This window comes from Podarcis gaigeae, assembly GCF_964106915.1.
Source record: "Podarcis gaigeae genome assembly, chromosome: 8".
Classification (NCBI taxonomy): domain Eukaryota; kingdom Metazoa; phylum Chordata; class Lepidosauria; order Squamata; family Lacertidae; genus Podarcis; species Podarcis gaigeae.
In genome coordinates, this window is record NC_139684.1 from 34479663 (window position 1) to 34503864 (window position 24202).

Here is a 24202-nt window from a genome sequence, read left to right on the forward strand (position 1 = left end):
ATAGCAAATATTTTAAGAAGGGGGTATCTGAAATTGCCATTGTTTTTTGGTGACTGTCTTGAAAGCATGACGTTAATGGTTGATCAACACAAAACTTTAGTTCAGCATGGGGTGTGTATCAACAGCAATAAGTACAGTGTACCAATTTGCTCAAACAGCATAAAGAATACTCAGTTCCAGCAAGATTGGCTCATGTATGTGAGGCCTCATCTGCTCTGTGACCCAGGAAATGTTAACTCCAAGTGCTGATGTAATAGGTTTATCTTCTAAGTATACTTCTTAATTAAAGATACAGAAGATTACTAGAAGAGTAGCATGCAGCAATGGCAGGACACGCTATATTCAGATGCTGAAATCTCATTTTCCTAATGCTAACTATTCAGGAAGTTAGAAGTGTGGCAACATCTACACCATTCTCACTTTCTAATGAGTGCAATGAATTTGTCCTAAAACCCTTCAAGTAACCATGGGTCTGTTAGATGGGACTAGAAAGAGATGTACAATAAGGTGACACTTGTGTCTTTTACTGTTCCTTTGAAGCCCGAGTTGCAGTGAGTCATAGTATACTGTAGTGGATTACTTTGATAATCTCTTAAGGGAGAAGTTTCATGCAATGATACATGACTTGTTCCCACTGACAACAAAAATGCTACTTGGCCTCTACTGCCTGTTTTCCTGAGGGTGCGACTACATGTTGCAGTTAAAACACGAGGTTCCTGAGTCCACACCATAATGTGATGTGGGGCATTTGTGAGAGGGGGGTGGTCTTTAACTCTTCCCCACCTGCTATATCTGATCTGCCAGTGTTGCTTTTCCAGACTGCCGCACATCATTTGACTCCCTCTCTCCCTCCTTCCATGTTCTTAAATCAGAAATAAGTAGGGGGGGGCAGGCTGCACCCCCTGTTCCTGTGGCTTCTGATTTTCCCTTGCAAGTGCTCCGCCCCTGCATTTTTGTCATCTTGCCAAACAATGGTTTGGAAATATGTGCTTCCTAAGGTAACGCCCTGTGCTGCCTTGTGGAAGCCCAGCTGAGTGCAATAAATTCATTCTTCATATATCTGAGAATCGAACTATGTGGGTGACCCTGAGCAAAATTGTATAACTTGAATGCTGAAATTGCACACACAACAACAACAACAACAACAACTAAAAGTTCATTTCTCTGCCAGAGCTTTGCTGATGGTTTGACTCACGATAGCAGCTAAAAAGCCCTTGGTTATACGGGTTTTATCTGGATAGCTTGGGAAGGGCCGTTGCATACTTGGTGGTGTCTGTGAAAACAAAGGTGAGGTTACCTGATTAGGTCCTACTCGTTTTTAACAAAATATTATCGTGTGCTTCACAAAGATAGATACCGTGCTAGTCCTCTCGCTCAGCTCCAGTAAAATATCACAGGTAAAACAACCTGTTCAGTGGCCATGAAACCGTGCTGCAATCTTGAAAGAGAATTGGGAGGGTATGTAGAGACTATTGACAAGTGGTTTAGGTTGTATAACATGTTTGGGGTGTCTCTTAATATTTGGGTGGAATCACAATATGACCAACAGGACACTGATTTGGTAACTTCACTTTTTTGTTTCTAGGGCAGAAGCTAATCCCAGAAAGCTGGCTATCTGGGTGGCATAGCAGATTTACCACCCTCTACTCGGAATACACGTTATGAACCCTTTCTGGAGCATGTCTACAAGTTCTACACGCAAGGTGGGGTGTGGCTGACAGCAAGGCAGGCCATTTTGAGTTGATGAAATGTGTGCTATATGATGCTCTCCCCTCCCCCTTGGGTTTTATTATATTCTAGAAGAGTATCCAAAGGATCTTTAAATAATATATGCTAATCGGAAACCTGATGTGGATTAAAAAATTACTATCATGGGATCCACTAGAAAGGAAACTTGAAATCAAGAAAGCTCAGCATAATGTTCAGTTAAACTATAATCACAGGCCTTCTCAGGGTGACCTTTCTGATTACATTTTCTTCAAAAGTGGGGATTGCTCACAAGAGATTTTGGGTAGTAGTTTAAACAGATCATCTGGTGAGGCAAATATATATGTGGACCATTTTAAAAGCATACTTGGGTGCATTTCTTAACTTGTGGCCAGATCTCAGCCAGTTCCAAAGTTGACAGTAGCCAATTTTATATAATTGCCAAATTCAACTAAGCAATTGGATATATCATAACTGTTTGGAGTGGCAGGATATCTTTTAAGTCCTCTGTTCAGTACCCAAACTGGAGTGTTAGTGAATATGAATTGGAGTGCTGACCATTGGATACAACTGGAACAATTACACCCCCCCCATGTTTTACATTTTCTAACAGAGATCTGAAACAGAAGAAAAGGCTCTGGTTGGCGAGCTGAAGAACAGTCCTCCACGCACCACTCAAAAAAAGCAGCTGCCTTCGATTCCCAAAAATGCTGTGCCAATGACCAAGCCTGCTTCACCCGCCCTTTCAGCGCAGTCTACAAATGGGACACATGCCTCCTATGGACCTTTCTACCTAGAATACTCTCTCCTGGCAGAATTGTACGTTTTTGTGTGTGTTTTCGGTTCAGAAATTCCTTATCAATGCTTATTTTTCATTATAATAGTCTGTTGAGGCCAAATAGCAATGTTTAAAATAAACAATGTGTTAGCTGGTTTTGCATGCTGCATTCACTTTGGTGGCAAGTGAAGTGAGGAAGTTTCCTGAGGGTTGATCCTCTGTGCAGGAGCTGAAGAGGGATTCTTTGAGCAGCTGGAGTTATGTGACATTTGTTTTCAAATGCTCCTTGAAAGTGTGGAGAGCTGCAATTGGCCGATTGTTAATATGTAGTATCTTTTGAGGCTAGTTATTTATAGACTCAATATACCGCACAGTAAACATAGTATCTAGGTGGTGAAAGTAACACATTCATAAAGCAGTGTAAACATACTTAGTATCGGTAGTGATACACAATAGCCAAAGGTTGAGCTATAGGTCAGAAAAAGCCCTTGTAAACAGAAGGAGCGCCTGAAGCAAAGTAACCAAATCATCATCATCAAACCTTTTATTGGCATCACATAAAACATCCAAAACAAATCAATACAGAATTACCACTTCCCCAGTGGCACAAAACATTTGCTAAAAGAAAGTAGGCAGAGCAGTCTATCGTCACAAAGTAACCAAATGTGCTGGCTTAATAGAATGCAAATTCCCTTCCATTCTTCAAGGTTTGGGGAACCGTTTGTCCTACTGTCTTTATTAGAGCAAGTTACTTTAAAAAAGTCATTAGGTCCATTCCAATCTTTTTCACACTGCATTGTGCCCAAGGGATATGGAGTGGGACTAGGCAAATGGAGGGGTGACACTCTGCCACATAGGATTTATCCATAGAACTCATTCAGTTCTATGGGACTAAGTCAACAGGCCACAAAGTAGGGTACAGTTCAAGGGGTGCAAAACTTGCCCCTGGCAGTAGAGGCCCAGGCACTCACTACAGGGGCCTCTCAGTGGAGAACAATACGTTGCTATGTGCAAAGCACTCACATATAATTATTATGTCACCAAAGTCTCCTTTTATCTGGCCCAGCTGCACATCATAACTGGTAGTTCATTAGCAAAATTGTTGAAAAAGAGATGGAGTTAATAGCAGTGTATTTCAATACATGAGAGGGATAGCACTATATGAATAAGAGTGGATCTGTGCGATTCTCTCTTCCACTGTGTGTGAACTCGTTATCCTGTAGTAGCTTTTGCTCTTGTAAAGATGTCTGTTGTAAGCTGGGACATAGCAAAAAGGCAAGTTGGATTAAGGCTGCCTTCTGCCTTGCTGGCTTACAGCTGAATGTGTGGAGCCCTTTCATAAGTTGTACAGCTCCCATGTGGATCTCCTTTGCAAAAACTGCCAAGTCTAGTGGCTATAGTTGTGAGCCTGCCTTTAGAAGGGGAGACAAGCCAGCTTAGTAAACGAGAGTGCTTTCCTCATGCGGCTGTAGAACCTGAACCAGGAACAGAAAATGAGTGTTATAAGCTTGCAGAGTTTAAATCATTTTCTGTGATTCAGGCTTTGCTGGGGGCACAGCTGGTGACGGGGCTCATTATTGTTCTGTGGGCAGGCTTTGTTCAAGTAAACAGGCTTGCATGCTTCAGCTACTGAAAAGCTTGTTGATGAAAGCTTATTTGAGACACACTTGGCAAAATGCCGCCATGGCCATCGTTTTGCTGTCATAGGATGGCTGGGTAAAATTCCATTCATTAATGCTGTGGTGTTGGGAACACAACTCTCTTGTTTTCGCAGTTGTCTTTCAGCAGAAGTGAAGCCTTGGATCTCTTCCCTTAGGACTGTAATCTGGTCATGTTATGTAATGTATACCAGAAACTGTGGGGGAAAATGATCAAAAGTCATCCTCCAAATATGTGTGAACTTTGTCTGCAGCAGCCAAGGAGAGCACAAAGGGACAAGCTTCTGTTTTACTTATCTGATGCATCCGTTCTTGCTGTTCCTATAGCTTCATTCAATGTGCTGCAGGCAGGACTAGAAAGCAGTTTTATGTATCTACCCTTTACCTGAAGGTCACAGGGTAGAGACATACATAGTCTAAACCAAAATCAAACAAGATTGAAACAAATGTACCGGTACTTCGTTTCCAAATAAAATCTGCAGGGACAGAAATTAAATTGTCCAATATACCCCTCCCCAAATGCATCAGTTACATCAAAAGCCTCATCCACTAGGAAGCTTCTTTGTGTATCTGAGTGATGGAAAGAGAGATTGACTTTAGCCTTATGGAGTATGCTTGCTTTGTTGCATTTATATCCCGCTTTCATTCTATCATAGAACTCCATGTGGCATATATGGGAATTCCCAGTCTCCCTTTCAGACGCTGACCAGATTCAGACCTGCTTAGCTTCATCAAGGTTGCTGTATTGCCTGCCTTCAGAAACCATAGCCCTGCCCCCTTCCCACACTTGCATTTATGGTTTGTTCTCATTGCTGGCTTCTGTCTTGATGCCTGCTCCCATTTATGTGCCTTTTACTCTGTCCAAGTAAGTCCCTAAAGCCAGTAAAATATCTGGCTGACTGTTTTGGTTTATTACAAGCTTGCAATGGCCTGTTTGATATTTAAAGTGCATTTCTGTTGCTCTTGCAAGTGAGTTGAGTGTGGCTGGCATTGATTCAGCTTCTCTGATGTCAGAAAGAACCTTCTTGTAAAGCCTTGACTTGTACTGCCTGTTGGTTCAGGGCAATGGGGAAACCTCCAGTCCTGAGATTCACAGCCAACTCCTCTAGATAAATTGGAGTGCACTTTGGCTGTGGAAGGGGGGAGGCTTTCAAGTCAGTGTCTTGCTGTTGCAGGTAGGCTGACTGGCTTCTGAACGTTTTTGGTAGTGAGGAAGAAACATCCTTAGCTGTTTAAGTAAAAAGATCATGGGGAAATTCACTGTGTACTCTAATTGAGAGCCTTTGAGTAGGGGTTTATGTATGCCACTTTAAATCTAACTAGATGGATTACATTTCTTTACAGCACGTTGGTTGTGAAGCAGAAGCTGCCAGGTGTCTATGTGCAACCTTCCTACCAATCAGCATTAAGTAAGTATATATCTGGATTTTTCTTCCTATAGCAAAGCTATTTATTTTTTACATCTCACCATCTTTTTTTCTTTTGCAGTGTGGTTTGGAGTAATATTCATAAGGCATGGGTTGTACCAGGATGGTGTGTTTAAATTTACAGTCTACATCCCTGACAACTACCCAGATGGTGACTGCCCAGTAAGTATCAATAGGCTGAAACGTTCATCATTTGTGGACTTACTTAGATGGCTGTGGGGCATGTGATGTTTCTCTTCCAGGACAGGCCTTTGCTCAGCAAGCTAGACCATGGCAGAACTGGCAATTCTGGCTTACATAATAAATACTTTGCATTTATAGAACTCTTTTAAAACATTCAGGAGTGCTTCAAATATGTTATTATTGCAGCCTTTAAGGTAGATCAGTATATCTCTATATTGCTGATGACAGCTATTATTATTTAAGGGCTTGTTTGTTTTTTTATTCTGCATTCACCATAAGGTCTTAGGGAAGGTTACAATTTAAAAATCAGTATTATAATCTTTTAAGGAGAATGGGGTGGCTGGTAAAATACATATGCAGGGTGAGTCTTTTAAAAGAGGCCCTGTGGAACATGTGTACTCTGTATTCATGAGGCCTCTTTTAAAGGACTCACCCTGTAATAGTTTGCCTAAGGCCACCTAGTGCATTTGTGGCAGGAGAGATTTGAACCATTCTCTTAGCTATTCATATGATGCCAACTCTAAAGCTTCCATTTATTGTCAGCAGAGGGCAATTTCTTACTTCTCTGGTGGTAGCAAGTCTCTGTTCCTAGCAAGTGAGATTGTTTCAGATTCAGCTATGAGATTTAGTTATCTGTAGAAACATCTGCCTGCCATAGCTTTGTTCTCTTAGTTAAATGATCTGGCCACAACTGCTGTGCACAGTTATGTTTTTATTGCTTTCGGAGATCTGCTTTTAAAATCAGACTTCTTGGATCAAACAGCGGAACGTTCTTGTTTACCAACTTCAGTTACCTCTGTTGGCTCTGGCAGATCTCAAAAGGCAAGAGAGTCAGCCAAGCTTGGACGTTTTTATGGCAATGGGCAGAGCAGCTTTTGGCAGAACACAGTGGGCACTAAGCTTCTAACGGTAGAGGCTACTTTAAGCTTTAAAGAGAAATTAACAGTGCTTAAATTTAAAAGGCATTTAAATATTTAACATGGTATCTACTAGGAGTGTGCATGGTCAACAAAGTTTGTCTCTTAACTGTGTCACTGCATTAATGCATTAAAAAAAATTATTGCAGTCTGTTTCTGAGTTGCTCTGTGCTCTTCCGCCACTTGGTTCTGTAATTAAGTGTTCTGAAAGTTGATGATGATGATGAAGAAGATGAATTAAGTGTTCTGGGCTTCCCTGAATAAAAAGAAGCCTGATTCTCAGTTACCTGCTCCCCGCACCCCTCCACTAAGCCAATCCACATCCCTATGATCCACCAGCAGCACATTTTAGCCTATTGCAAATGCTTTCAGATTAGGTAAGTGACCCCAAATGGTATCCACAATAAATTAAAATATAAAGTTTTTTGACCAACTACCATGCAGTTACATGCCTCCCCAATTCCTAATTGTATTGCCCCTTTCTATGGATATAATTGTAAGCTGCATTGAGAACAAATTGTAGCTGAAAAGTGATGTACAAACTAGAATTAGTTCTGGTTTCCCAGGAAATGCAATGCGATAGTCATTTATTTTAGTCCTTTATATCCCACCTTTCAGGATACAAATCCTCTTGTGATACCTTAACACAAAACATTAAACTAGTTTAGTAAAGCATTACAGGCTCATTCACATAGGACAGATGATTGATCGCTTTGTCAGGGGACTGGGGAGGGGGAGAGAAGGTGCAGCTGAGGCAGGCTCTTTAGCTACCTGGAATTCAGTGTGCTCATGGAGAATTGTGCGTTTTGAGGGCTTGCATTCTCTGAAGGTACACCTCTGCTCCCTGCTCACCCATGTCGTTTAATTCATTATTACAGTGCCAGCCCAGAGCTGTCTTTTCTCTAGCTACCTACCACATTTGCTGAAGCCATCAAAAGCAGTTGTGGAACCACTGCAGAATTTAGTTACATGTAGAAATATCTCCTGCATTGTGCTTGGCTACAGCTCCACTCAACATTTCCCCTGCTGTGTATATGTAGCTTCCCCCCCCCTTTAATAATAATAAATAATTTTATTATTCATACCCCACCCATTTGGCTGGATTTCCCCAGTCACTCTGGGTGGCTCACATCATATATAAGAACATACGAAAATATCAAACATTAAAAACTTCCCGATCCAGGGCTGCCTTCAGATGTCTTCTAAGTCAGATATGGTGGTACCTTGGGTTACAAACACTCGGACTACAAACACTTCGGGTTACAGACTCCGCTAACCCAGAAGTAGTACCTTGGGTTAAGAACTTTACCTCAGGATGAGAACAGAAATCATGTGGCGGCAGTGAGAAGCCCCATTAGTTAAAGTGGTACCTCAGGTTAAGAACGGTTTCGGGTTAAGAACATACCTCCGGAACGAATTAAGTTCGTAACCCAAGGTACCACTATAGTTGTTTATTTCCCTGACATCTGCAGGGAGGGTGTTCCACAGGGAGGGCGCCACCACCGAGAAGGCCCTCTGCCTGGTTCCCTGTAACCTTGCTTCTTGCAGTGAGGGAACCAGCAGAAGACCCTTGGAGGAACCCCTCAGTGAACGATTGGGGTATACTCCTTCAGGTATACTTTTTAAGCTGCCTTGGGAAGGCTTTACCTTGAAAGGTGGCATGTAAGAATAGGCACCCTTTCATGCTGCATGTTATCAAAATGTTATAGAATATTGTTCTAGGTTTGTAACTAGCTAGTTGGCTGAGCTACTTAACAATCTCTCCACTAACCAAAGAGGGAGGCATTTTTAATGCAGAAGGTTAGTTCTGCATGCAAAGGGGTTAATAGACCACCGGCTAATCTGTAAGGTTGGTTATCAGCTTGGTTTTAAAGTCTCCTTTGTCTTTCAGCGCTTGGTTTTTGATCTGCCCATCTTCCACCCGCTAGTAGATCCCATCTCAGGTGAACTGGATGTGAAAAGAGCATTTGCCAAGTGGAGGTTAGTGTGATGCTCTAGAATGCAAATATTGAACAGAAGTTATGTCTGGGTGCTTCACTAAAGGTGCTGCTGTGGCTTTCTTGTGCTTCTTCTAAAGGCGAAACCATAATCACATATGGCAAATACTGATGTACGCTCGAAGGGTCTTCTACAAGATTGACACAACCATTCCTTTGAATCCTGAGGCTGCTGTGCTGTGAGTTACTATCAGGGTTGAACTTTCTAGAACTTATCCAGGTTTTCTCACAAGTACATGCATTTTACCAAATGTTATGGATTTTCCTATATGCATCAGTTCCAGAATTGTTTTTTAGCTGCAAGTTCCTTGAATTGGCTTCTGACATTTAGGCACACATGTGAGGGGCCAACCTGGATAGGAAGATACGTTTTAGTGTGGTGTGGGTACATGGCAATTTATTCTTCCTCCGCACTTGTGATGTAACATGTCCTACCCTGTAACTAACATCATGCATTTGGGCAAGGAGCTTTGTGCTTTCCTGATAGTTGATAGCTGGGAGGTTGTAGGTATGTGGCCTTTCTCTATTTTGCATTGGCTGTGGCAGCTTTCCTCAACCTAGTGCCTGCAGATAGCTTGGACTACAAATAAGAGCTGGAGATTATAAATGTTATAGTTCAAAACATTTGGAGGGCACCAGGTTGGAGAAGGCTTGCTGCAGAATAGGAGGCTCACAGTTTAGCCTAATTATGCCAGTTGGGTGGAAATGGCATTTTGTCTGGGCCTTGGCATTGTGGTTAGTCCAACTCTTGATATTAAGGCTTTCTGTAAAAATAAGGCACTGTTGTCCTCTGTGGATAAAGGGAGATTACAAATCTCTGTTCTTCATGCACTGATAGACTGTTCTGATTTCATCTAATGTGTCTCCTTTTTTGTCTTGGTCTCTCTCTTAGATATGACAAGGATATTCAACTTTTCAAGAGTAAGGTGGTTGACAGTGTGAAATTATGCAGCAGTCACTTATTTGATCCACCAAAAATAGAGGATCCCTATGCAATTAGGTAGGAAATTGTACTACAGTTGTACAATTCTCAGAACAGCATTCTCAGAACAGCATAAAGTCTTAAGATCAATACACCTCTGCAACTAAGGTTTTTAAGGTATTTGTGCATCAAAAAAATGAAAGTTAATGTGCTCCTGTTCACTTCTGCAACACGTAAGCAACAAATACTTGTTCCTGCCATGCCTCACTGGGAGAGGCTGTTGCAACTCTGCTGTGGCCCCGGCAGGATGTCCCCATCCTCCCTTGGCTTTGGCATGGCAGGAAAAGGCACTTCCACCTCCTCTTGCTGAGCCAATTCCCAATCACAGGCATTATGAGGGGGTAGGGCTTGGGAGCAGAGCCAAGAGGGAACGTTTTCCTTCCTACCTACTCCCTGGGCATATAAAGCTGACTGTGCCGGAGCCCAGGTAGTAGTCGGCACTGGATTCCCCTCCCTCCTTTTCAGGGAGTAAGATTTGCCTGAATTTTAGGAGGCATACCCTTCCTGGACTTTGCTATGGATTATATTGGTCAATGTATTTGGGGTCAGGGATGAATGTTCATTGCAGAGCAATTGGGACTGTCTATGAGTTTTGCCTACCTCATAGCAATTGTCACAACGTTTTGGTGGAAGAGGCATTTGATTGGATCCTTAGTCCAAGTAGGCAGGGGGTAGGGAGTCCCCCTGCTCTGCCGTCACGGGTATCCTCCTAAAGGAGCACGGCGAGTCGTTTTATGTCCAGATATTCCACTCAGGATTGGATGGGCCATAGTCCATTGGTGATATTGGCAGGTTGCCTGGATACGATGCACGTTGCAGGGTTGCCCTTAACCTTAGTCAACACCGTTTTACCATCAACCAGCAGACAGACTGGTTGATCTTGGGAGACGTACCTAATGCCTACATCAAACCGCCCAACGTCTGTAATCAATAAAATTAAGACCTTATTTTATTCCAACATGTTGCCCTCTTCTGTTGTATGGCTGCATGTGCTTTCACCTTGCCACTGGCTCCAATGCTGCTGGGCCTGCAATGCATTCCAGACTCTTTTGTTGTGCTTGCTTGCAAATTGTGTTCTCTCTTTCCCTTCACCTTTCAGCTGGGATGACTTCACGGTCACAGCAGCCCAACCTTCAAACACTGTTTTAAGTTAATCCTCTTAGCATACATAAATAGAATACATTTTGTAGCTGAAGTAAATTTACTGAGATTATCTGTACAGCAGCATTCCTCAACCTGGTACCCTCCTAGATGGTGTTAGACGAATACTACTATCATCCCCAGCCAGTATAGTCAGTGATCAGGAAGTATGGGAGTTGTAGTCCAAAATGTCTAGAGGGCAGCAGGCTGGGAAAACTACTGTAGAGTGAATACCGTATTTTTCGCTCTATAACACGCACCTGACCATAACACGCACATTGTTTTTAGAGGAGGAAAACAAGGGAAAAAACATTCTGAATGAAACAGTGGATGTATCATTTTTGTGCTTCATGCTGTGGCCACAGACATGTGATCTGATGGTGAATTTGGGGTGACCCAATGCAAAAATCCTGAGAATCCCTGTGGATCCATGCTTTGTAACCACGTTTTTGCACCATTGCAGCCCCAGGCAACAGTGGGTGCGTGATTTTTGGGGGGCAGGCTGTAGCCATGGACATGCTATGTGCTCTGATGGTGAATTTGGGCTGACCCAATGCAAAAATCCTGAGAATCCCTGTGGATCCATGCTTTGTAACCACGTTTTTGCACCATTGCAGCCCCAGGCAACAGTGGGTGCGTGATTTTTGGGGGGCAGGCTGTAGCCATGGACATGCTATGTGCTCTGATGGTGAATTTGGGCTGACCTAATGCAAAGATCCTGAGGATCCATGTGGATCCATGCTTTTTAACCACGTTTTTGCACCATTGCAGCCTCAGGCAACAGTGGGTGCATGATTTTTGGGGGGCAGGCTGTAGCCATGGACATGCTATGTGATCTGATGGTGAATTTGGGGTGACCTAATGCAAAGATCCTGAGGATCCATGTAGATCCATGCTTTTTAACCACGTTTTTGCACCATTGCAGCCCCAGGCAACAGTGGGTGCATGATTTTGGGGGGGCAGGCTGTAGCCATGGACATGCTATGTGATCTGATGGTGAATTTGGGCTGACCCAATGCAAAGATCCTGAGGATCCATGTTGATCCATGCTTTTTAACCACATTTTAAGTGGGGAGGGAAGGAAAAACACAGAACGGACAAGGGGCACGAGAGGGGTGTGCAGAGAAGCAGCTGGCTAAGAATGCAGGAGAGGGGTATAACGGGAGGGAGGAAAGGAAGGCAAAAGTTTTCCCTCACCTACCCACCCAAGCCAGCCAGCGCGCTCTCTCTCTCTCTCCCTCCTGCACGGAGCTTTCCCTTCTGCTTGCCTGGAGGGGAGGGGCTTTCCCTGCTCTTTGTTCCGTTTGAGCAAACACAGCAAGGAAACAGGTGGGTGGGCAGTAAGACCCTGAGGCAGAATGCAGGAAAGCAGCCACTTCCTCTTTTCAGCTTTCCCTTCTAGGAGAAGCGCGATTTTTGCCTGCTTTTTTTTGCCTCCCCTTGCACCATTTGGCTCCAGGGACCACACATTCGCTCCATAACACGCACAGACATTTCCCCTTCCTTTTTAGGAGAAAAAATCTGCGTGTTATAGAAGGAAAAATATGGTAATTACTTTGCCAATTTTGTTGTTCAAAGTGTGTAAGTAAGCACAAATACTTGTGGTGTCCCATAGATAAACTTGGAAAAGTGGCCATTTTCATTTGTACTACTTTCAGACTTATTGCATGTCACACTATGGAGACATTTTATTTCAATTTTGGAGACCAGTTACAGGCTTATGTTCTTATGTGTTAACAGTTTTTCACCCTGGAATCCAGCTATACATGATGAAGCTAGAGAGAAGATGTTGACCCAGAAGGTACGTAAGAGAGATTGAGCTTGCTCCAAGTAGTTGGATTTGAAAACAAGACATTGATTTGCTATGAAGCACAACCGATAAAAGTTCTATGCAAATGAAATGTTTCTATAAAACCTCATCTCAGATGTACGTTGGCAGTATTGTAGTCCTAAAGAGGACTTGTAAATTTACAAGACTTGTGTCTTGTAAATCCGGTTGTGCTGGCCCTACAAAGTACACCCTGCACTTGGGAGGGAAGTGGTAATTGTGTTTAGCTGGCAGGCTGGGGGATGGCAACATTTTAGACATGTTTTGAGTTTTCCTCCAGGAGGAGCTTAATCCTCCCACATGCCTCCTTTGCCCAGAGGACTTTCTTCAGGGTGGCTTGGCTCACTGTTGGTGGTTGGCATTGTTGGGTGACTGCCAAGACCCATGGTCCTCAAAGAGGCCCCCTGCCAGCTCCTAGTCTTCTCGTCCTATTGGTTCTCTTTGCTGTTGCTGGCTTTTTCACATGCCCCTTCTGTGTGAGCAAGCAGTTAGGGGAAGAGTACAAGCCTTTACTATTCCATTTCTCTTGGATATGGTGGTGATTTAGAGAGGCAAGTGGCAACAGAAGTGGTGAGGAAGGAGTCTTGAGGAGCATCTTGCTCAAGGGCCCCGTAACTCCTGGGATCGGTACTTAGCTGGCTAATCTCATAGGGTAAGGTAGAAGTGACTGAAGGAGGAAGAAATCAACAAGCTTTTTAAAAACAAACATCCTCCTTAAAGTAGCAAGTTGGCATGTCAAAGTTTATTGTGATAAAGGCAGGGCTTTTTTTCAGTCAGAACCCACCAAAGCTCAGTTCCAGCCCCCTTCACAATTTCAAGAGAACAAGGGAGGTTTTCATGGTGACTTCCAGCACCTGTTTTTCTAGAAAAATAACCCTGGTTAAGGGTACTATGCTGGGTTTTTAAAAAACCACATTTTCTGCTACCTTCTGCACCTAGAAGCCCTTCTGCTGGTTAGAATTCAGAAGTTTATCTGGACTAAAGTTTCTCTCCATACTGCCACCACCCCATCATCTTAAATAGGCTCATCCACCAGTCAAGTTATTAACATTCATGTTTATCATTGCTAGGGTTACATGTATGTCTTTAGAGTTCTGGAATTCTCTCTGGGGCTGGGAAGGTCTTATTTCCCAAAGCCTTCAGCAGAGCCGCTTCCACCCTCAAAGGCTGGACCCTACTCACTTACCCATTCAGACTGGTGGATGCACATATTATAATCAGACCATGTTCAGGTAAGAGCCCAGACTGCCCTCTTCCTGGCAGTGTTTGAGGTGCATGTGGATTTTTTTGATATGTGAAATCTGTAGGGAGTTTATCACACTTCTACATTTTTACTTTATTTAAAAGCATTTTTCTTGCTCTGAAGCTGATTGAGGCTCCTCCCAAAGGAGGGTCAATGATAGGCCTGGACAATGTCCAACCCTATTCAATGAAAATAACATACCATCAAAACAGCGGGGGGGGGGGGGGGGGGAGAAATAACTATTGAAGCAGTTTGCCGCTGCTTCCTCTGTGGCTCACATGTACTTGAGAGAAGGTGGAGCTCAGTCTCTGCTGTTCCTGTGGCAGCAAAGGAAGTTTGCAGAATGCTGCTACTTTCAGGCCAAGCCTTAACATTTTTCATCACATGCTCTTGCAAACATCTCCCTGCAAGATGTGTGGTTTGCCTAGGAAGACACATCCTGAACTCACCTAAGCCAGCCAGGTTGGGCATATTCCCATGACCTGTACATACTGGCACAGCCAACATGCTGGGAATGGGGATTCTTGCCGAAGTATGCCTCCCTCCCTCCCTGCCCCCTTTGAACCAACCCACCCTCAAGATCTTTTTTAGAATCGGCAACATGGTGCATGAGGAAACAGAATTGTGCATGTACAGTTGCGTGTGTGGGGTTTCTTTTCAAGTATGGCTGATGTGAAGCAGCCCTTGCCAAACAATGGCATTCATGTTGAATTGAGAGTACTGAGTTCATCTTAATGGCACTCTTTCGTCTTCCTAGAAGAAGGCAGAGGATCAACAGTGCAAAAGCATGCAGGTGTCTGGCCTGTCATGGGTGAAGCCTGGCTCGGTTCAGCCTTTCAGCAAAGAGGAAAAAACTCTACCTACTTAGTTCCTGTGAATGACGAAGCACTCAACACTTTCTGCAGGAAGAGGGAATGTAATGGAGAGCCAAACAACAGCTTTCCTTCTTGACTTGGATTAGTAAAGAGTTAAATGGTAGCAATGACTCAAGTAAATCTGCTCAATGGGATTGCTCAGACTCTTCGTATTTTACATATGTTTTAACTGCAGGTTGGAAGTCGCTCTTAACAAGGCTGGACTCCAGTTAGTGAAGTCCACCCTGGTGGGTAACGAAAGCCTCAGGGGCCTAATATCTGAGGCTCTTCATTGGGTTACTTTTAAAAGCTTTTAAAATATTCCTTCCAGGGGTAGATTTTTTAAAAATGTAAAGAGCAGGTGGGAAAAATACTTTCCAGAGGTAATCTGTGTTTATGTAAACTAATATAGCAGAGTAAAATACTATATTTAAAACTTTTAAATGCATTGGTTTCTATTGTAAATACATTAGGATATGGAATTTGTAAATAGTTGGTTCTGATTCCTTCTAGCCCTTTTAGGGGCAGCGAGGCTGAGATTGGCATGTATGATGTGTATCTAATTTTCCTTCCTCCCCCAAATAGATATTGTCACTACAGGCTGCTTATAACATAACTTGTTCAACAATCTTTAGACCTACAACCCAATTGCCTGTAAGCATCATATAGTAGAAAAGTTAAATGGATACAACTAGCAAATCTCAAAGGATTTTCAAGAAAATATATGTATAACCCTTTTCTTCATGCGGTTTGCAGGCATCTTATACCAGTGGCCTTAAGATGTGTCAAAGTAATGTTAGAGGCAGCCTTAATTTGCACATTAGTCAGGACTGTAGAGCATTGAGCTTTTTACCACTAGAAGAAAAATCTGTGCTCTTCATTGTGCACATTTGTTGATTTAATAAAATCTGTAAGGAGAGCTAGGTTGGAGACTGACATGACTAATGTGTTAATAGTGGCATCTTAAAATAAAAGACCAATCATGGTAAAATGTATCTTGTCACTCTTGTTCCTTGGAAACATTTCAGTTCATCAACTTCACAATTAAACAGAAAGGCCTCCTTAAAATTTCAGTCTAATCACTATGATTACTAAACATACATTATCCCAAGACTCCTGTGCTATGTGGCAGGTTTGGCTTCTGGCACGACCAAGCATGCAAATGTGTTGTATACTGAGGTTCATACCTGTTGGGTCCTGCAGGGGTACAGCCTGAGACAGTAGTTCCTTGGTGACAGATTACTGGTCTACTTAAAGAAAAAGGTAAGTTTGTTTTTTGCAGCAGTGATTTTTTAAATATATCCCTAAAGGGCATAGGCCTAGCAATAAATCAATATCCTAAGATAAATGCTGATGGAAGTTCTAGAAACTACTAGTGTACATGTATGTGTTAGCTGGTCACCTAACAAAGCAGAAGTAAAACGCTGCAGGCTTAAACAGTTTTGATTTTATCTTAGAAAGGGTTGAAACTGCTGTAGATTTGCTGCAAACATTTGTACACTACCATTAAACACAATATGGCCACTGTTCAGAAACACTGGCAGTAATCAAAAGAGTAATCTCACTACTCTAAAACTCACCCATTTGATGGCCCGTTGTGCACAGTTTTTCACTGCCTCCTTTTGCTTGTTTCGCTCATGACAAATTTCAGCTCCTTTGCCTTGAGCAGACTGATTGCTGGCAAGTCCATGTCACCATTTTCGTCTTAAAAGTGCTAATTTGTAAAAACAGTCTAATATAGGTTAAGCAGTGCAGTGGACTTGGATCCCTGCGTTGTTGCCACATAATGGTATGCCATTTCTGCAAAAGGCATAATTTTATGTTAAAAGCTGGTGTTGGAGGCTAGAAAATTTTCATATAGAAGCTGAGCATTACCAGTGTGTACTTTGAGAATAAATACAATTTAGGCAATTCAGCACAACTTCTATATTATGGTTTGGCTATTTAATTTTGTTTAAAAAGTGCCATTGTGAAGTAGCCACACCTCTAATCCGCATTTTGAAAGAATGCTTTAGAGCTGTTTAAGAGTTACTCTTGGTAGGAATTCACTTAAAACATTGCACAGCTAAAAACCAAAGTGTTGTATATACATAAAGTGCCCCCCTTATTATCTTAATTACTGGAAGGGCACATGAAAAAGACATCTAGGAAAGAATGACCTTAATTTTTCCTAAAGACTGCCCAAAATACCATTTCTAGTCTAGCTCCAGTGTAGTCTTAACTACGGCCGGCAATGTGTGCTGGAGCCATCAGTACTGCTAGTTTCCTGAAATAGGTAGCCAAGATCACAGTATCAGTCCCATCATCACCATATGAATTACCCTTTCCCTCCTGATACCACAAACTCCAAGCATTGCACTGACAGGCTTACCAAGTAGCACAAAAAAAGAATGTTCTCAATTTAGTAGGAAAAATTGTTATCAGCGGGGTTCCTACTGGACTTATCAGTCACTTCAGCCAATAAATTTAAACCACTGTGGTTTTAACTGCAGCCATTGCCATTCGCATAACCTAAGTTAAGAGAGGATGTGACCTTTTCTGTCCCAGCATGAAGACTGTTGGAGGAAACAGTCTCCACTTCTTCCCAGCTCAGTCAGTAGGATTATAGCGCTGCAGTTCTCTGGAATAAGGTAGACTGAAGCCTCTTCAAGAGTTGCAGTGCACCTGGTACTAGAAGCAGCACATCCTTGGAAAGGGCTCAAATACTTCATTTCTCCATGGAAAGTGCTTCAAAGATATTAGGATTGCAAGCTCTGTTACTACTGGCAACATAACAGATGGAAAAGAACAAATAAAACCCCAGGTCAGTGAGAACCTCTGTCATTTGCCACATCTTGTAGCCTCCTCAGGAGGGCTGTGTGGTTTTCTGGGCAGATGCGCTTGGCGGGTGATTCAGCCCCCTCCTCCAGGACAATGCCACGCTTTTTTGTTGACGTCTCTCCAGTTCTAATCATACTGTTGATCTCTTGAAGCCTCTGAAACATACCACAAAGAACAATTGAATGCTGTCTACTTCTCATTCAAGTCAAACAGGGCATTTTGATTTTCTGAATCTGATTCATGTGTCACATACATAACAAAAAACACCAGTCTCAAAAAGCTACGATGTTACAAAGAAAATGGTATATATAAATGTTTTGCTAAATTACAAGTTCATTAAAATTAAGCTTGTTAAAACCTTTAACTTATTAGCTAATGAAAGAGTTTGGAGATCAATAGTAAACGTTTACCTTTGATGGGCTGCTGCTAAAGTAATAGAATATTTTCTCACGTGGAGAAAGTGCAAACTCGTTTTTGTGAGGGGAGATGTAAATCGAGTGATTCTGAGAAAGCTGTATTCTGCGGGGAGAGCCACTTCTTACAAAAGGATATGGAGACAGGGGAGGTGCTTCAGCCTGTCATACAAAGATAGCAAAATTAATCTGCAGTTATGCACACAGCGGAGAAACCAGGATGTTATGCATTTGAGTCATTGCATGGTGATCCACACCATGAAATGACTCGGAGTATGCTTTTGTTTTTGCACCAGTAAGGCTGAGATAGATACACTGGGATAACCAATCTGGAATAGATTCAGCAGCACTCAACTCAATTATATTTATTTCAATATTTAAGGAAATTAATTAGAGGACCTGCATTTACCACATAAAGTGAATGCTGTGTTCCACAGTGTGCATTTATCTAATGCATCAAATATACAAATGTCAAAGATGTTCAAGTGACAAACCTATAGAGAACATGACATGGTAACTAGTTTTAAAACCATTCTGGATAGTTCAGTTCAAGAAGTCTTGTTTCATGTTACTCTGCACATTTGTGCAACACTATTTTACATCTAGAGATGCATTGTTTAACCCCCCTCCCAACATTTAACCCAAAAGCAACAAATATTGCTAAAGCTTTGCTGCTTCAGCCTCAACCCTAGCATAACAGACTATTTCTAGATGCAGAGTAAAAAAGAAGTCCTACTAGCAGTGCAATTTCTAGAGCTGGATATAGACCTTTTACTATTATAATCTAGATGTGGTATAAATATAGTTTGTACCCGCCCCGCAAATGTCCTTTGGAGGTAAACACACAAAAACAAAATGTATCCTTCACAAGTAAGAACATAATAAAAGACCTGCTGGATCAGGTCAGTGACTCCTCTAGTTCAGCATCCTGTTCTCACAGTGGCCAACCAGTGGGAAACCCACAAGCAGGACTTAAAAACAAGAGCCCTCTCCCCTCCCATTGTTTCCATCAACTGGTATTCAGACGCATTACTGCCGCTGTCTATGGTACTATTTTAAAAGCAGCTATGGGCACTTGTTTCTAGGACCACAAAGTAGACTGTACAACATTGTTTTTTCTGACATTAATAAGACTTATTACGAAGCAGGAAAGGCTTCTTACTCCATTGGATGAAGAGTACTTCAGGGCAAAGCCTTTAATTCGGTCACTATAGACGTTGTTATAAAACTGGATCAGGTCTCCGCGCTCTTCTTCCTCAATTTCACTGTTTGCTCCAGTCAAGCGTGTTGGAGTAGGGGGAGCACTGCTGGGCTGCGGCACTGGCAGGGTGCTACTAGATCTCATCACTGGGCTGGAGTCTCTGCTTGCTGTGAAGGCACAATGGAAGTTTTTTCATCAAGTTCTAAAGACCTTGCTAAACAAAACCTACATATCAATATTTTCCTCTTGCTATTGGATGATCATCAAAAAGTCCCAGCCAATAACGCTTTAAAGCAGGTGCAGATTATCCAGCTGCTTTTTCATATGGCCTTTGTTGGAATGCCAGGATTTCTAAGTGCTGCTCTTTCTGCTCAACAACTGTCTTGCAGGCAGCTCAAGAGCTTACAGGAAGCCTGGGACACTCTAGAGCCGTGATTCCCAACATGGGGCACATGCCCCACAGGGGGGCAATTTGATTTTTAGGGGGGCAATTTGAGAATGAGTTAACAGTGAATGGCCTTTTAGGCTTCCTCTACATGAATAGAAATTCACTTTTTGAATAATAAGAATTATATGCCACAGGGGGCAGGGCACCAGGATTTTAGAGATGCTTAGGTGGGGCATGGCCAAAAAAGTTGGGAACCCCTGCTCTAGAGTATTCAAATCCTGGATTCCCATGCAGTTCAGTCCTCTCCATGGTCAAAGAAATAAGCCCTACTGTGCTTGATGGGGCCTGTTCTCAAGCAAGTGCACATACGGCTGCATCCTTTTTCAGGATCCCTTCAGCTAGAGAAGGGTAGGGCAACCGCAGGGGCCAAATCTTTCATCAAAACATATTACAGCCACTTACTTCTATCCTTATTTCTTTCAGTCGGGGAATTCTGCTGGTTATTGCTGTCACTGTTGCCTGAATGTCTTCGTCTTCTGCCTTTAATCAGGACGCTTCGATACACCTTCCAAAAGCCAAAGTTGTGGTAGATGAAAGAGAGGAATTACAGAAGATTACTCCCTTGTCTCATATAAACAGAGGCTTCATATATAAATGTTAATTGTTTTATGGAAAACTCTAAATGTGCTCAATTATACAAACTGCTGCAATCAGGACCTAGACCATTCATTCCAATGGGACATTCCTAGTGAGCAATGATCAATTTCTGTATGCACTGCACATAGTCAGACCCACTGAATATAATGACTAACTTAGGGTCATTACATTCAGTGGGTGTTCTACACTGATGTGGACTTTCTGGGGGGCAGGCGGGGTAGGGACCTGGAAAGTTTTCCAGTGCCCTCAGTTGACTGGGATCTGATTTATCATGTTTTATTTGATTTATATTTAGCAAAATCTTTAAATGGTGAAATGAGAAGTGAAAAAAGATGCATACTGGTTTAAAACCAACCAACCAACAAAAAATCTGCTTACTTGGCTCTTAGCTTGTGGCTGGGTCCTATAGCAGCGCATGATGTTCTGAAACGATGTGTCTTCTTTTGTAACCTAAAACACAAGAGGGGGATTCACTGCCATAACTAGATCTCTTTTCTTTCAAGTTATTTAGCACCCCCCTCAAAATGTACCTTTTGTGAACCTTTACCTTTGCTATTACATAAATGGCACACATTAAGAGCTGGTCTAAATGCCGGTCCATCATGAGTTCAGAGCACTGTACCAGCGAAAACTCAAAACATGTCCATATTTTCTTCCTCAGCTCATCCGAAATATCCAGTTTAAGACAGAGATCCCGCAGACGGATGCTTGCTAAGTGGAATACCTAATACAGAGAGAAGACTGTCAGAATTACCCTATATTAGGTGTTTACAGAATTCTGTGTTTCATATCTGTTAATGAACCATGTACACTAAGGTCACTGGTCCTACCTTGGTATTTTTAACATACGTATGCCATATCTAAATTTTCTAACTAAACCAAAGTGTAAGAGAACATTTTGTTGTTCTGTTTTAATGTTTTACCCTCCAACGATCCTATCAAGGATAGGTGCTGTAAACATTCAGATACTGAAACCATCTGTTGTTCTATTACTGTGGATGTTATAATGGAGTTAAGAAAATGCATAATTCTTAAGATGAAGTTTCTTGGTCAATTCAAAGAGACCCTTTTGAAGTATCTTCCTTGAAAGGGGTAATAAATCATTACCAAACAAGTGGCAAAATGTCTGAATATTGTCATTTCCTTCTCAGAACTGCTATGACTGTTAGTCCCTGTTACTCAGTTTGGTTTATTGTGTTTAGCAAACAGCCATTACACACATAAAAATGATAATAACAAGAATACTGCTACTAATACAGTGGTACCTTGGTTTGCAACCGCTTTGGATTACAACTGTCTTGGATTACAACCACGTCAAACCTGGAAATGTGTGTCCCATTTTTTGGATTACAACCCTTTTTTAAAAATTACAACCAATTTTTTTATTTTTATTTTTGGAGGCCCCATTGGCGAAAGCGTGCCTTGGGTTACAACCTATTTTGGTTTACAACCAGACCTCTGGAACAGATTATGGTTGTAAACCAAGCTACCACTGTAGTGGTTTACATTTTTACTCCTTGACCTTTAGAAGATAAATCATTTCCCATTCCCCCTTTAAGTTTTATTACACAAATTTGTAAAGCCGTGGCAATATATGTGGATGTTCTAAAGGATATATACCTTTCTACATCAGACAACAAAAAACAAGTCTTTGCAAAAGACAACCTTCCCTTCTGGGATCATCAGGATTTGTCAATCTAACAAATTTATGCTTTTTTTTATTCCACTGTATCCATCTCTGCCAAGGTAGATTTACCAAATGTTAAAATGATAGCCTTTACACAGACAAGACTAAATGTCCTTCCATTAGCGGATTGGACGGGCCAACATAAAGGAGTTCCTAAGAAAGATAGAAGTTGTAAAAATTTGTTCTGCACTATCTCCAGTGATCTAAATTAGTCATGGCCCACAGTGGTGCTCCAAATAACAACTTTGGCAACACCCTAGTCTTACAAAGTTCTAAAGTAGGCTGAACCAAGTTGCCCCCTTTTGTAAGGTGGAATTGTAATAGTCCATTTCAAGTTCTACCAGCTAATAGGGTGCTTGAGTGGACCTGTGCAGACCATTTCCCTGTCCACTGAAAGACCACACTGAGATACTTAAAAGAGAATACTTGCTCCCATGTATTTCCATTGAGTGACCAATTGTGAGTTTTCTTGGATTTGCCAAATATCATACATAACTTTTGTTTTTTGGGAATTTATAGTAAGATGCTCATTCTTGCAATACAAGCTGAACCAATTCAGCAGTCTGCGCAAGCCCAATTGGATGCAGGAAATCAGGATTGCATCATCTGCATAAAGGAGGACTAAATATTTCTGATTTTTACTGGAAAACAGTGCTCTTAGAACCTCTTAGAAACTCAGCTACATCATTTATAAATATATTGAAGGGGGGGCAAGTAGACATCCTTGTCTTACTCCTTTTGTAACCGGAACAGTGTCAGATAGATGCCCTCCATTTATTCTAACTCACAAAGATGTGCCAGAATATAGCACCATTATGCATTTGAAAAGCTGCATATCAACCCCCATTGATTATAGTTTGCTCCCAAAAGATAGAATTGAAAGCAGCTTTCAAATCAATGAAAGCCACATAAATATTTAGCTGGAATTGAAAGACGTGTTTATCAATAATATGCTTGAGCATAAAGCAGTTGTCTAAAGTTGACCTGCCTGAGCAATAGCCAGCCTGTTCAGGAGTGAGTAGTGTTAATAACGGGTTCTACTGAGGCTGGGTTTTCTATTTTGTACTTTTTGTTTCTTAGTAAATAGACTGTAATGAACATTGGAACTGATACAAAAAATGTTGATGCCTATTATAAAAACAATGCTTTACTATGGTCACAAACGTAATATATGTGAGTTGTATTCCTTAAGCTTATATACCCGATTTTACCAACAAAATTTCACTTCAACTATTATTTTTCAAAAAGGTGGCTGGAAAGCAAGCAAGGAAGAGCAAAGTTCCCTTTTTAACAGGAATGCAAAGCCAGGGAATGCTATGGGGGTGGAAAATGGGTTGGAAAGGATGAAGAGAGGGATCCCTTTCTAGGAGAACATCTGGTTGGCTGGCAGCCAAAAATGCCCTTTGCAGATTCAATCAATCAATCAATCAATCAATCAGAAGCAATTATGGGGTGGTACTCTGTATAAATGTGAGAGGCACAACAACCTCTTCTAAATCACCATCATAAAAAGAGACTGCATGAAGTTCAAACTAATATGTCTGAACATGACTGAGGACTGAGGAATGTTGCAGTAAAATCAGCTAGAACAATGTGGATTTTGAACTCTTATTTACGATGGGCAGAGTAGACTTAGAAAAAAATGGTCTGAGTTTATCATACACATCTCCCTGTCTGAGGATGTTCTTACCCTAAGAAAGCAAGCTTGGATTTCCAGCCAAGTCAGCACTGTAGTGACACATGTGATTTTCTATGCTGGATGTACCTTTCTAAAGAAGAGTGCAAGTGAGCCGGCCTTCCTGGACTTAGCACTGCTACTGCCCATTTGCTGCTTTTGTCGTTCTCCAGGAAGGGCAATCTGCTGGAACTGGCCTTGTAACTGAAGGGCTGTGCCAGTCATTTGTTGAGTACTGAGAGTCCCAGCAAGGGTCTGGGCATTGAGAGGCTGGATGGAACTGGGCAGTGGCTGGGCCTGCCCACTTACGTTGACCTGGACTGGAATGAAGGTTATTCCTCCATTTTCATTGGCAATGCCTGTAAAAGAAAGAGCAAATAAATGCTGCAAAGGGAGAAAATCCAGAAACATTTGGAACAAAAGGTTCCTACTACTTAGGGAAGTATATGAAAATGTACATACTGAAATTTGAGAAAAAGGGAGGAAGCCAATTTGCTTCTGGGGCTGAAAGTAGCTTGCCTACTGGGAAGTCTGAATTTTGGGGACATTATTTACTCTCTTACTTCTACCCTACAGACCCTCTCACCCTGGTCTAAAAATAGATACTTCAAGTGTCAAAGGTCAGGGTTAAAAGTTGCATCTTCGTT

The 24202-nt window shown here is 41.9% G+C and overlaps 2 protein-coding genes across 21 annotated transcripts in view; one reads left to right on the forward strand and one right to left on the reverse strand.

Annotated features, from left to right (window-relative positions):
- Nucleotides 1–15705, forward strand: part of AKTIP (AKT interacting protein) — a 21672-nt gene extending 5967 nt beyond the window's left edge. For 4 of the 20 annotated variants that reach the window (XR_014567095.1, XR_014567098.1, XR_014567102.1 and 1 more), the window contains exons 2-11: nt 1586–1703; nt 2321–2526; nt 5488–5552; nt 5632–5732; nt 8562–8650; nt 8748–8846; nt 9560–9667; nt 12530–12590; nt 14618–15368; nt 15410–15705. Coding sequence is in view for 9 of the 20 variants with exons in the window: in XM_083750548.1 (XP_083606674.1) it covers nt 1662–1703; nt 2321–2526; nt 5488–5552; nt 5632–5732; nt 8562–8650; nt 8748–8846; nt 9560–9667; nt 12530–12590; nt 13688–13834 (918 nt within the window). In the remaining 11 variants the exon portion in view is untranslated. Of the gene's footprint in view, nt 1–1585; nt 1704–2320; nt 2527–5487; nt 5553–5631; nt 5733–8561; nt 8651–8747; nt 8847–9559; nt 9668–12529; nt 12591–13687; nt 13850–14617 lie in introns of all 20 variants that reach the window. The other 16 variants (XR_014567099.1, XR_014567100.1, XR_014567101.1 and 13 more) reach the window with 7 other exon arrangements.
- Nucleotides 15706–16146: 441 nt separating this feature from the next.
- RBL2 (RB transcriptional corepressor like 2) overlaps nt 16147–24202 on the reverse strand; it is a 34754-nt gene continuing 26698 nt past the window's right edge. Inside the window, exons 16-22 of the mRNA XM_083750445.1 lie at nt 23646–23914; nt 20741–20917; nt 20572–20643; nt 19999–20101; nt 19110–19315; nt 17945–18109; nt 16147–17689 (exon numbers count right to left, since the gene is read on the reverse strand). Of these exons, the coding sequence (XP_083606571.1) occupies nt 17519–17689; nt 17945–18109; nt 19110–19315; nt 19999–20101; nt 20572–20643; nt 20741–20917; nt 23646–23914 (1163 nt within the window). The 3' untranslated portion in view covers nt 16147–17518. The remainder of the gene's footprint in view (nt 17690–17944; nt 18110–19109; nt 19316–19998; nt 20102–20571; nt 20644–20740; nt 20918–23645; nt 23915–24202) is intronic.